Genomic DNA, 15105 nt, shown 5'->3' with positions numbered 1-15105 from the left:
CCGTCGTTCCTAAATGCCTACAAACAGCAGCGCACTCCTGTTGCAGAGCGACCACTATTAATGAACGCACCCAAAAACTGTTACCAGTTGATGATGCTCATGCTGAGATCATCATATAAAATGAATAATCCTCTGGTAAAATATTTACTTAAATAATAAATAAGTATTTTACCTATGAAAAAAATGAATAATAGATCCAATTTAAATAAGGATTTAACAACGTTTTTTTTTAATTTTTGGAACCTAACTTCCCTTTTCGCACTAGTTCTTTGTTTCGTACAACACGGATTCGCATAACACGGCAATTTTTTGGAACGTAACTCCCGTGTTATACGGGGGTTATCTGTATTAGCCTATACGGAAATCGCGAATAAATGAATAAATTCTAAAGAAAAATTTCAAAAAATCTTTAATTTTTTGGAATAAACCAGCGACGAGTTGCATAATTTTCCGCGATGTTACGAATGACAAAACGCTTAATCTTCATGGTAGAGATGAGTTTTATATTAAAAAAAAATTGTAAATGCTAATGGCGAGTAAAATCTTTTAAGTCCGATCCCTTTCGAGACCCTTCTCTTCTCCCATCTTGACCTTCAACCATCAAAATTTACTAGCTTCAATCCGCCTAATACACAAACCTCGCTGCAAAATTTCGGAAATTTTCGACAAAAAGTACTGGAGTTGTTAAGCTTCAAACAGAGTGAAGAAAATCGTGCTCCGCCCGCAAGCACACATACCCATACATACAGAAAAAAAAAACCCTAATTTTTTGCATATCTCGTTTCAAAATCTCCTGAGTCGAAAAATATAAAAATCTTAGGAGTCAGTTTTTGACGATTGCCATACTTTTCCTCTGTCCTATATAACAGCCGGAAAAGTAAAATTAATTGCGAACTTAATTACCGACTTAATATATTTGATATAATCTTTTATGTAAGTATTAAAAGCAAAAATGTATTATTAAAATGTGCAGTGATTCATATTAAATTTTAACTTGGTTTCCCTTTACGTCGGATCTATTTACGTGCTACTGCCTTATTCAAACGCCATTTAAACTTTTTTATACAAAATATTTAACATAAATCTAGTAAGGAATTTTACGGTAAGTTTTCTAAAATTCAAATTAAAAGCAATAGTAAATTTAAAAAAAAAAAGAAAAAACAAGTTTCACCGCTTAAAGATCTATAGTAAATATTGCCGTTATAATTTTTGTTACATAACAATGCTTACTTTTTCTATAAATAATAATGATTAAATAATAACAAGATGGATTTCTCCAAGAATATTAGGAGAACTAGCTCTTGTCAAAAAATTCCTAAACAAAAACATTCGAAACAGAATGCATTTACTCACGTAATGGCTTCTGATTCAAAGATTCAACAATATGCAATCACTGCAAAGACTCGAGCAAAAGATTTTATTTCTAAAGTTATTGAAAAATTATTTGTCAGGAAATCTCAGTAAGTAAAATAGAATTTTTATAGCAGCATTTGTTTTATATTAAATTCTTATAAATCATATTTTAAAAATATTTTTATGTAATCTTGTGTTAAATATTGTGATAATTTCGTATTTACAAATAACTGAAAAAAGTCTATTTTTTTTTCAGTTTAATATCTTAAAATTACATTTCAGGGAAGAAAAATGTCCACAGACAAATCTGCCAAATCTCGTTTCAGATGATGATTCATCCGTTGAACAGATTACAGATAATAAGACACCAACTTATAAAAGTTTAACTTCTATTGTCAAAGCCTTCGATAATATTATTAGATTAAAAGAAAATGATTTATTGGAAGATGATGAATCTGTTAGTTCGTTTACAGCTCAGACTTTATTTCAGAAAATCAAAATTTCAAAAAGCAACGTACAAATAGAAAAACAAGTTATTGTAGAGCCTCTTCGAGTAAATCACGAGGAATCAATCAGGGCCACATTATCAAGTGAAGACGTAAGCGAACAGCCTCTCTTATTTGGTACTCAGGAAGTAATTTCTCCATTGAATAATAAGGCAGATGAAACAGTGACAATTGACAATCTTATGAACCAAGAAAATCAACAAGCAGAAATGACTAATGATAAAAATGCAGGAACATTTATTGATATATGCAAACGAGCCATTTTGGAGTTAGATTTTTCCTTACAGTTAGATATGAAATCCCACACATCGTTTGATTCTCAAGAGGAAGGAAAAAAAGAATCCGATGTTGCAGCATTTTCGAAAAACTTATCCGAAACAGGTCGAGAAAATATGAAAACAACATCTTTGCCTCAAGAAATCAGCAAGGAAAAGCAATTTCCTGAAGACCCTGATACTGAATTTCAATGCAATAGAGTATATATTTTACTAACTTGAAATTTTTTATATTTTTTATACTATAATACTTATTCAGATATTAATATTTTAGTGTATAAAAACAACCCAAATATTTGAAAAATTACCAGAAACATACGAAGATAAAAGATCCGAAGTTATGGGATTATCTAAAAGTAGTCTCTTTAATCAAATTTCGTTCTTTGAAAAACCTCTCGAAAATAATGAATCTCGATATACAATTGTTTTACCGGAATCTATTGAAAATCTGACCTTCCCAATTATAAGAGTTAAATCATATATATCGAAAAAAACCTGCGAAGAATGGCATTCTGTACATTCTTTATCTGTTGAAAGATCTTTTACAGAACAAAATAGTGAAATTACAAAACAGGTCTGATTTTAAATTTATTATTAAAATCATTTTAACTATTTTTACTAAAAATAACTTTGTACATTCAGTGTGGGGATGACTGTAATGTATCTTCTGTAGTCTGTAGAAGCAAGGACGATTTGATCGAACCAGTCTTACCGCCATCACGAATAATGAAAAAGAAATAAGGATTAAATATTCTTCATCACTTACTAATACTATGATTTCAAATTGATTCGTGTAATTTCTTTCACCAGTTTTGTTGTAAAATGCAAAATAATGATTTTAAAATAATTAATTAAACTTTTAAGGTCAATGAATTTATTGTGATTTAATCTGCGCTTCTTAACTACCACATAACTGTTGTCTTTGTTATTGTTTCGACAACAATGAAACTATTTAATTACACAAAAAGAAAAAATCGAAATAGGTTATGAATTTTTAATTAAAGGAAACTAATTACGTTTAAATATAGGATTATTTTTAATGAAAATAGTTCTCACTTTTTCCAAAATGGAGCTGCATGCCACTGACACTCTGCTGTCTTTTGGACGAGAGTAAAGAATGTTATTGTTCTTTCTACGCGGTGACAGGACACGTATGGCAATTTAACAGTAGGAAATGTCTCCCGAATATGTCGAATGACCTTTGATAAACATTAATCGGTCTTCGATTAATCACTATCATTTGTTCGTCTCTAAAATTAACACTACATCGAACACTGCACTAAATTATATATAGAGTAACGAGGCCTGATCACAAGTTTGAGAATTACTAAATATACGATTTTACATTATCACGAAATAATGGAAAATTGTATATTTAGCAATTGACATACTGAAGGGCCTTCTATTTAATACTTAGAGTTCATGATGTTCATATTCATCGGCCCAAGTTTAGTAGAGCGCTACATTAAGTTTTGGCTATATGTATATATATATATCAGGTAATTATAATATCTATACTGTATATTATACAACTGAATAAAATTTAATTCTGTGATTTGCTAAGTATCTGTATAAATACGATAAATAATTTGTGTTTGAATTAAAATGTATATTATAAGTTTATAATATTTGTGAGGCCCCGGAAATAGCTCCCGCAAAAGGGAAAGATATAAGAAAAAAAAAGTTTGTTAAGTTAAATAATCAAGAAAGCAAATTATATAAATATCGAATCGGTGATACCGGACTTTGACGTCAGCGCTCATAAAGAATAACGGGAAAAACAAAATTTTAGATATAAAAGAAGAAAATTTAAAATATTAAAATTAAGACGCAGTTTAGAAAGCAAAACGAAACTAGAAAAAAATATATCAAAAAGCGTAGGTGTCATAGTCAACAATTAAACGAGATCAGAGTCGAGAATGATGGTGTCGGATAAACCATCTCCAGCCGACCTTTCTCGCGAACCTTACGAAGCTCCATTTACACCTTGAGACAGGTGGAAGATCAATTAGAAAACGATGATGTAAGATCTATCCAATTAACAAGAAGCCGGTCGCAAAAAAACCTATAAAAACGCCAAATTCAAGGACAACAGGACTTCCACTAAGCTTCCACTAGACTTCTGTTGTGTTCGTGTCGTCTCCGCTTATTTTTGTACCTCCGTTCTTCTTTTTGTGCACCGACGTTAGAGACTTTGAACTTTTTTTCTCTCAACACTGTCCAGGGGCCCTGACGACGCTAGACCAGATCGCCGCCGAAAACTCCGACGACGCAAGACCAGCACCGACGTCGAAAATTTCCAACAACACAGAATCTTGCCAACGAGAGACTTTATGTAAGCAATTTCGTCCGGAATAAACGGTTTCCCTCTGTGAAACACTTGTCTATGCTGCCTTTTAAAACCGCCACCCACATACGCGTAGACCTTAGACCATCCCGACAGTAGGGAAAAAATCTCCCCCCCCCAATCGGCGTTCTTACATATTCATAAAATATAAAATTTACAAAGATTGAAACGCTAAATTCATTTTTTCTGTAACTTCTCGTCAAATTTCCTTGGTCATTTTACAAATCGCCCTAATTCTTACAAAGAGAAATGCGAAAATTAAACATACTACATTAATTAAGCATTATTTCAGCATAACCATGGTGACATAAATAGAAAATATTTTTATATGCGATAATTTTGTATATTTTATGATCGATATAAAATACAAAGAAGAATACCGACAATTAAGGACCTCCGGTACGCACAAAGGATGTATCAATAGGAATCTAGTATTTATTGAAATAAAAAACTTTTTATAATATCATGAGATAGGTCCTATCTTGTATATATTTATATGAAAAGAGTTAAAACCTTGCACAATCTAAATAAAACCTTTACTGCGCGGATTATTCGAGAAAATAAATACTGTATATCGATTTTAATCGTATTTAATATTAACTTTAATTTTAAAAAACAGCAATAAAGACACAATTCTCTGTTTTTTGAAATAATTTGACGCCAAATTATATAAAGATTTTTATTAATTTTAGAAATCCAAAGTTGTTTAAAGACATTGATTCTAATTACATTTATATTATAATTATCTTGTAAACTTTCCTTTCTTTCATGATTGAATTTATATCCGCTTTTTAAGGGATGGACACGATTGAGGAGGGTCGAAACTTGAGTAGTCACAATCGGGAAATGTCAAAATCGGTGACACAATGGGTAAAACAAGTCAAAATTCGTGGAGTCACAATCAGGAGAAATGTCAAAGTAGGAAAGTCACAACTGATGTTTGAAATTTTAGTTTTGAAGTATTTTTCAACTTTAGATTTCAAAGTTTTTTGTAATTATAAATTTTAATGATTTTTTTAATAATACTGTAATAACTATGTACGAAATAACTACGTACAGTACAATGAGATTAAAATCTCTGAAATTCTTCTGTATTCTGTAAAAATAAAATAAAAATAATTAAAATTTTCATCTAAAATATTCAATTATTTTTTAAATAATTATCAAATCAATAACTTTATGTTGTTCTAAGATACAAATGTGTACGATTGAAACGGAATTATATTACTCGCGTTAGAGCAGTGGCGTATCTACTATGAAATTAACGAAGCTTATGCTTCAGGTTTTCTAATCCCGGATGGCCTCGATGCAACTACATTTTTGGTATTCTGCAGCTTGAACTATTATGGGGCTTCTCTAAAACTAGCAACGAATGGGCTCCCATAACAGTTTAAGCTGCAGAATACCAAAAATGTAAGGAGGCATTGACTGTGAGCAATTAAGCGATACTACGACGTGTGATTTATAATGTATCCAATTATATTACTGTCAATTCATATTCACATCACAAAGTTACTGAAGAATCTTTCTCTACATCCATTTATGCTATTGCTTTCGCAGTGTCGCGAGACTACAACTCTAAAGGATTTTGTCTTAACGCGCAAAATTTAGATCAGTTAACCAACTGATTTACTAAAATTGTGTTCTCTAAACACTGGTTTAGACTTATACAGTAGAACCTCGAAAACTCGGCCTAATGTGGACCGAAGGGTGGCCGAGTTTGTGAAAATGCCGGGTTATCGGGAATAGGGTTAAAAAATAAGTACGAGTGTTTCCTCAGAAAATACTGTACTGTACTTGTATGTATTGTTTACTTGAGAATATAACAGAGAATAAACTGCCCAAATACCCTTAAACAAAGGAAAAGTACGTCCTTTATGAAGGCATAGAGCCTTTACTACATGAAAATGAAAATTAATGAATACACTGTGTACAGTAATTTACCTGATAAGACAGACCTCAGAAAAATACTTTATGAGAGCTTTTATACTTTTATAAAGCTGTCTATAATGAAAATTAATTAACTAAGGAATTTTTTGCCCTGTCAGGGTGTGGCCGAGTTATCCGGAGAGCCGAGTTTTCGAGGTTCTACTGTACTATGTACAGTACATCTGGATAAAAGCACCAAACACTAGCAGTTGGTCGTGGATGCGAATCGAATGTATACATAAATTAATTGATATATAGAAATTCAATCAATATTTTGTGGTGGTATGTACGACATTATCTAAGTTAGATGTGTTAACATAACTGCCGAGTTTCGTAGCAACTTGTCGAACGGCCTATGTGTGCATAGCGAAGCATATTCATTTATATATACACATAAGCTAAAGATACATACCAGAAGAAGAATCTGAAAAATTTCTTTAATTTAGAGAACTTTTCTTTCTTTGGTGCATGGTCCATTGATTGATTGACATGCACATTGGATGTCGTATCCTCGATTATCCTTTTGTATCAAAATGAAAAATGTAAATGAATTGAAAACTATTGATAACATATATTTATCATTATTAATTAAAGATTAAAACAATAAAATAGAATTGAACGTTTCAATGGAGGAAGGAATCGATTTTTCTGCATGAGTGAAAGTGTTATGTATCAAACTTTATTACACAATGGATGTTATTGATAGTCAGAGATAATCGGTAGATGAAGGAGTTATGTTACATTGACTTGATATTTTCCAATGAAAGAATGTGGTACGGGCTGATAATATCTTTTGCCCTCAAACGCTCTGTCGATTCATAAACGTAACACCTTCATCTATGGTAACAGTGTTAAAAGTAGTGTAAAACCTTACTATCATACAATGGCGTTTAAAACATTTTACAAGTTGGACATTAATATAATATGCTGTCAACGACTAAAAAGCTTGCCCTGGATTCTATGGAACAAGGCAGAAGTAATACAAATACAGAATATATCAATCCACTTAACTTGCAAGAACCAAATGAAAATGCCTCTTTTACAACTTAGCAGTTCGAAATGATTCTATCTCAGACAAATCTACTTTTACAATTTGCGAATTCATGTAATTGCCTGTGATAAGGACAAAGCTATATTCTTCACGTGGGGCAGAGAATAGTGGAAGTACATAGGATTAAAATTCTATGCTAACTGCTAAGGTCCTTTAATTATGATTAGATCATTCATTTTATTATTTCTCTTTAACTAGATAAAATATTCACAACAAAATGTTATTTTTATTGTGAAAAAAATCTATTGTTTAATGTTAGTGAATATGTTACCGCTAAAGCTCGAAATCCGTTAATGTGTACATTACCTAGCTAATCTGCAGATTAACTAGGGTGATCCGTTAAAGCTGCGAAAATTGTTCAATTTCTCAAATTACCTAGGTAATTTGCAGAGTATCTAGGTAATCTGCACATTAACGGCTTCCGTATCGTTNGTATTGAATTTGGACTACTACTGACCAACGCTAACAGACTACCTATTGTTTAAAAGGCCCTCTGGTGGCGCAAGAAGACGGATTTTATAAAATAAAAAGCAGTTGAAACTGCATTTTTATGAATAAAAATTTGACAAACTATTTATCGTTTTATGACGAGTAAAATTTTTTTGTCGCGTTCTCGGCTTTTAAGTAATGCATAAATCTTCGAGGCGCGAGGCCCTTCGGACCCCGAGGCATAGGCGGTGGCCCACGTTGCCCATGCCTTACGCCGCCCTTGGTTATAGAAATGATGTAATTTGAGTATAAATTATTTATAAATACTTATGTCAAGTTATATTTTTATTACGATGCAAAATATATTTAAGAGTTTACGACCACTGTACCGGGTGAGACGTTGTTGAAAACAAAAAATGTTATGCATTCCATCACGTACATAAGCAGTGTCGTAATTCGCCAAGTGCAAATCAGCAAATTTGTAAAATGTTTGTTTATTTTGAACAATCCGGATAATCGAAAATCCGGATAATGGAGGTTCTACTGTATATATATATAGATTTGTATAGTATATTTTATAGTCTTTCAAAATATTACTCACGTTTATATCCAACACAATTTTTCTCAGAAAAATCAAGCACAAATTCGCAAAGACGTCTTTTCTCTTCGAAAATATTCACTCAACAAAGCAAGCGTAACAATTGAAAAATCTATTGTTGCCCACATTCTTGCGTTTTCGCGTGACGTAGAAACTGACGTAGTAAAAATATCCGATGCATATTTCTTTATGTTTCGACCATCCAAATGAATACTGTACATTAATTGCTGGCCATTTATAAACTGTAGATAAATATATTATTAATGCATAAGCATACATTTTATATTCGTAAGATGCTCTTTTTTCTTCCTTCTTTAGCATCAGTTTTAAAAAAAAATGTTAAATTTAAAATTTACATAGAATTTGGAACAAAAATTTTAATCTAAACCAATTTTATAGCAACATTTTGCTTTTAATGGAAATTTCTGGCAACTTCACAACATGGCGGAAGCAAATGACGCCATATTGGAATTTGCAGACTTATTTTATCAAAATAACTTTGAATTAATATAGATGAATGGTAAAAGTGATAATGATAATGAAATATTTTCATTCACTGCTACTATTGCTATAATGAAGCCTAAAAGAACTTTTCTCTCTCTATAGAAAAAACGACGTTCCATACTCCATTTTCAAGCGTAGTTTTCTATGTACTACTAGCGACACAGCCATTAGGTTTTAATTAAATATATTTAAAATATTTTTAAAACATCGTCGAATAATCTAGCATTTAATTACACCGTATGGGATTAAGGAAAAAAACATATCCGGGATGGACCGCCCAATATTCCTTGAATTCTGACTGCTTAGATAGATCCCGAGTTTCCCAAAGCGGTAAGATGATGTCTTCCTTAATCACTTGGCCATCTGATTATCAATAAATTCAGTTTAATTAAACCACATTTACTAGTCGATATGAATTCGAACATCGATCCTTCTCGACGACATTCACAAACATTGATCATTGCATCCATCTGGCTTGCCGACATTTAATTTATGACTGTAAATCAAATAAAGTAATTTTATGAAAACAAATAATATATTTATTTTCAAAGATGCGATTTACACGTATAGATGTATTTTGTTTAATTTTGAAATATTGAATTTTGAAATGGAATTATTTAATTTATACGATTTCATGATCTCGAAGTATAGTCCGCATTATATATTGATTAAATTTTCAATCAAGTTTGGACAAATGTTGATAAAATTATGATAAAAATTTGACGAATAAAAAAAAAATACAATAATAAATTTATAAAGAGAATTTTTATAATTCTAAAATTTATTCAATTTTCAAAATAACTTAGGTGGCGCTGTCTCAAATGAGTAAATCTGCCATCTAGCGAGCGTTTTACCAAATAGTCAGCGGAAGAACTAGAATCAATCAGGAGAATGGCTGCTGTTATTGCATTAAATCCTAAAGCCGAAATTGCTAGACACGCTCAAGCTTTAGCAGTTAATATAAGTGCGGCTAGAGGTCTACAGGATGTTCTTAAAACCAATTTAGGACCGAAGGGAACTATGAAAATGTAAGTAGTTGACCGGCGTGAGGCTAAGCCTCTCCTTGTTCTCGACACGTGTTTCGTTACTCTGAGGAAAATTCTGTAAAAAAGATTTCTAGCCAAAATCTGTATTTTATTATTATTATACGAAATATAAATAGCTTATTAATAAACTGCTCTTTAGTTTAAGGGTATTTTTTTTTAAATTGCCTATTCATAAAATCCAATATTCAAATGAACTTTAGGTCAAATTTTTCTTAATTACATAGATTTAATGTACAAATTTAAAGGATATATAAGTTTAAAAGATGATTATTATTTAATATTTATTAATTAAATTAATATTTACATTTTTTGTACTTTATTCCACTAATGTGTATTGTTACACCCTCATACATTGAAGATGGGAGGGCAGAAATAGACATCAGCTTGCTGTTTAACAGAATCGTGATTGAATTTGGATTGGATCCTCAAAAATTACTTGGAGATTTCATCTGTATGTGTTCAATCCTTTCCTGTTTCCTGACAAACCTACACAAGTAATTGAATCCATGAAGTCCATCAAGGATTCAAGCACTTCTGGCTGCTAGATGGTTAAGGCTAACCTATCACTCTGGGCACCAGTGATTGAATCCAGGCAAAACTTCAGAAATTTTAATGGACAGTTTATTTCAGATATGTTGGGCCTTGTCCCTTGCTACTGAGCTGCCTCCGTCGAGAGCCTGGAGGGCCTGGCTAAATTTGTGATGGGTATGGTAAAAGGTCCTCTTATGGTCCAGGATGTGAGTCAAAATTGAAATGAAATAAACTCGAGACTTATTAACATCTGCTTGATAGAAAAAGTTTAGAAAATACAACAGAACCCTACCATATATCAACTCACCACTTGTGGTTTCAGGCTTATGCCATTGGCAATTCAAAAAAAAGTAAAATAATTCTTAATTGCCTGCTAAATTTGTATCATTTTAAGATGCACTGTCTTAGAGCATCTCACTCACTCACACACTCATTCTGGAAAAGACTAATTTCTTTGTTTTGCACTAAACTCTGGGACTTGCATCTGTCTTTGGAGTTCTTACTTGTAATACATTACATTTCATTTATGTTACATAAACTATATAAACCAGCATCCACAAATCTGATGTATATATCTAATAAACCAACAACTACCAATTATATCAATATAATCTGTTAGTAGTTGGATTATTTTATTTATGCTAATTTCTTTGCAAACATGGCTCAGAATGCAAGGTAGTGATGCTGGTAGCACTGACAAGCCAAAACCATAAATTACCTACTTTAGAGGAAAAAATTAAAATTTTACTTTTTGTGAGAAAAATCTGCTTCTGAAAATTTTTCAAAGTTATTTTTATGATTTACTATTAATAATCTTTATTTTCCTTATTTTATTTAAAAAATGTGTATGTATGCTAATACAGGAAATGTTTAATTATTAATAGGGTTTACTATTTTATATATGAATTTCCATTTACACAAAAATGGAATGTATTGGTCATATAAGGCGAGTATACTTTTAAGCTATAAGCTGGTCAACAATGATGGGAGAATAACAATTCATCAGTTGTTCAGGTTGTATTTTTCTTATCATTACAGAATCTATTTTTCAGTTTAATGATGAGCACAAACTGATAGAAGTGAAAAAATTTGATTTTACTTAAAATTGTATAAGTTTTATTGAACTATAAAAATTCTTTTATTTATTTACTTTTTTGTGAAGACTTTGTCATCATCAAATAATTTGAATGGTTATTCCTAATCCAAAATGCAAACTTTCAAGTTCCTGCTATTGCAGCAATGTAATAGCTATATGCAATTTGCTATATGCAATTTGCTCATGTAATAGCTATATATACTATATACTCAATGTAATAGCTATATGTACTAGCTATATGCAATTTGTTCAATATATATAATTGTGATGGAAAATGTCTTATATTGTGGATAACATTATTGAGTAAATTTTGTCAATGTTGTATTTGAGATATAATGTTATAATAGTTTTGATTTACATTCATGAAAGTCACTTACTTCTGATACTATGTCTGTTTAAAAGCAACTAAAGTACGCTGCAAAATGCAATTCTTTGTGTTAAGACTTATCAAATAACAAGATAAATAATTTTATGCTTGCCATCTAGTTTTTGAAAAAATTACTGATTTTAACAAATGATAATGACAAAAATAAAAATGGCACAGTTAACAGATTATTCTAAGAAAAATTTTAAATTGCTAAAATTCAATAGAAATGTATGTTCTACCAATAAAAAAATGGTTTACATAAAGCTGGAGATCATTATTATTATACTAGCAGATATGTGCAGTGTTGCCCAGGCAAAAAGTAGCAACGTTAAAATGAAAATCATATTAAGAGGTTGGTTACTTTAGCCTACCACTGTTATGCTTATCATGAAGTGTGAAATAAAATAAGAGAATGTAACAAAACTGAATAAAAATGAGAAAAATCTACTTTGAAAAAGAAACTAAAAATAAACTAACAGATTTTGACTAACCAAAGATTTGTGCCAGCATTGGTACAATTTACAGTTGAATATGAACTAATCAACCAACCAACCAATTTTTGTATAAAAAAAAAAAAAGACTAAATATGTAATTTAGCACCCTCAAAACCTCTAAAAACATTGTTCTCTCTGGTAACTTTGTATTATTATTTAATTTTCCTATTTGAATGCCATCATCCTGATGGTCAAATAGAAGGGGAGGATTGAAGTTAATTTGAGCAAAAATAGTTATTTACCACCACCTGAATGAGAGAGTGGTCCCAGAAAAGTTTCATTGCATTTGCTTAAACTGTTTCAAAGTGTGTAAAGAATGAACAAGTGAACATTATAGATATGAATATAAATCAGCTATTCTAATTATATTGATATAAGATAATCTTATATCAATGAAGGTATAATTAAATGAGCTGATTATTATTATGTAAAAGTTTACAAGTATTTGGAATTATCAAAATAATTTAAATGTATTTGAATGTTGCAAAATGAATTTTGTATATGCTTTTGCAACACAGTTGGAAAAAAAGAATACATTCTTGATCAGTGTCTGATTGGACAAAACTTGAAATCTTTAGAATAGATTCATTTCTGTATAATTTTCTAAATTAGTAGTAGTAATTGTCAAATACACAAAAGAAAATGTGAATTTTTAAAGTTTTGAAAAATATTTTAAAAGAATAATTAAATAATGAGATAAAAACAAGTGATCCACTCACTAAAAATAAATGAAAATATAAAAACTATCTATTGGCATTACTGGTAAATACAGTAATAACTACATTTAATCATTAGTTACTGAAAATTACCATTGAAACAGAAATACTGTAGTAGTTTTTATTTGCAGATATATGGAGTTCTTATGGGCTTGCCTCTTTTGGCTATTTTAACTGAATTAATTATGAGAGCCATAGAATTCATTGTTTCGATCCTTGCTTTATATACGTACCCCCTTCCATATCTGTGGTATGTGGATGAAGTGCTGCTAGCGTGGGATGGCTTGGAGGGCAAGTAAATAAATTTAAAAATTCTTGTCAGCCATTTTCTCAACCTTCTCATTTACTAAAGAGAAAGAAAAAGATCTCTTTCTTGGATTTACTTGTATTTGGAATGCCCATTGGATTTTACTTTTTTGTTTTTTGCAAATTTCTTGAACCACCTTACATTATCCCTTCCACTGCCTTCCAGCCCACCAGGTACAAAAATTTGGCCATTACAGTGCTTATACATAGGGCTTTTTTGTATCCATTCTCCCAACTGCTTGTGGATAAAGAGCTTGTCTACATTAAATTAGCAGTGTGCAGGGCTGGATATTCCTCACTTAGTTTAATTATTTGATCAATCAGGTAAAAAATGCTTTATTTCATAAGAAAGAACCATCTGTTCTCAGCCATCCTGTACCTAGGCCTCTCTTCTTTACATATATCCCGAGCCTTTAGAAAATTTGGGTATATACTACCACTAGCTCCCCAGCCCACATTGCATAGAATACTTTGCAATGATAGAGACATAGTTATGCTTGTTGAAAAGTCTGGAGTTTATACTTTATCTTACAAAATCCACTAACTGGGTCAAATTTATTATATATAGGTGCCACTACCAGAATGCTCCATGCCAGTCTAGCATCCTGAAGAAAAAGATAAGAATTACACCTCAATTCAATATTTCCAGCGAAGAAATTCAGTTCTCTAACGTTTGGCCACTACTTTATCAGCCCTCATCACAAACAGTAAAATGGAAAAACTGTTCTATAAATAGAATGCCATTGCATTCTAAGCTTAAAAGTTTTAAATACGCTTGAATACAGGCTGTGACACATCCTTATACAATGCATAGTTTAAGTCTAGATCAGGGGTGGCCAACAGTTTTGCCCCAGGCCGAATTGGAAAGAAAATTTTTTCCACGGGCCGAACCAGAGGCTGCCCTAGGAAGATTTTGAGGTGGTGCGAGATCTCATTGTGGTGTCACCCCGTAGAGACTAAATTGTACATAGAGATTACAGATACATTTTTCACATTATCGTGCTTTATCAACATTTTATGCTGTGCTTACAAGATTTGTAACGGAGAGTTAATTCTAAATGCACAGTGAGTTGTTTTTTCTTTTAGGTGTCAGAATTTTTCATCGGACTATTCGGACTTGAGTAGCTAATATTGAAGGATTGATTGGGGGCCACATAAATTCATTAGATGGACCAGATCCGGCCCACGGATCTTTTGTTGGCCATGCCTGGTCTAGATAGTATTTCCATGCATTTGGTACATGAATGACATCTGTGTTGATGCTGGCTCCACTTTTGTCCACCCTGTAGATCTCTACAGCTTCTAACTTTCTAATGTTTTAATACATGGCATGGTACGCCAGTGATCTGCGGATTTCCCCGTTGGGTCCAAGCTATGCTAATGCACAGGGCCTTTGACTGGCAAAACATTAGAAGCTGTAGAGATCTACAGGGCAGACAAGAGTGGAGCCTGCATCAACATGGATGCCATTCATGTACCAAATGCATGGAAATACTATCTAGACCACGGGTTCCCAACCTATGGGTCGCGACGGGCTTTCNGGGGTAAGTAATCCTA

General features: G+C 31.8%; 1 protein-coding gene across 1 annotated transcript; it reads left to right on the top strand.

Moving 5' to 3' along the window:
• The first annotated feature begins 1198 nt into the window (after positions 1 to 1198).
• LOC111620269 lies at positions 1199 to 3352 on the top strand. The gene is made up of 4 exons (XM_023362164.1): positions 1199 to 1460; positions 1636 to 2335; positions 2409 to 2708; positions 2777 to 3352. The coding sequence occupies exons 1-4, from the start codon at positions 1267 to 1269 to the stop codon at positions 2873 to 2875; spliced, it is 1293 nt and encodes a 430-aa protein (XP_023217932.1). The 5' UTR covers positions 1199 to 1266; the 3' UTR covers positions 2876 to 3352.
• The last annotated feature ends 11753 nt before the right edge of the window (positions 3353 to 15105 follow it).

The sequence above is a fragment of the Centruroides sculpturatus genome, unplaced genomic scaffold (assembly GCF_000671375.1).
Source record: "Centruroides sculpturatus isolate CEXI.00-Female unplaced genomic scaffold, Cexi_2.0 scaffold4, whole genome shotgun sequence".
NCBI classification, from domain to species: Eukaryota; Metazoa; Arthropoda; class Arachnida; order Scorpiones; family Buthidae; genus Centruroides; species Centruroides sculpturatus.
The sequence above is the reverse complement of the archived record's forward strand: the minus strand, read 5'-3'. Positions and strand labels throughout refer to the sequence as shown.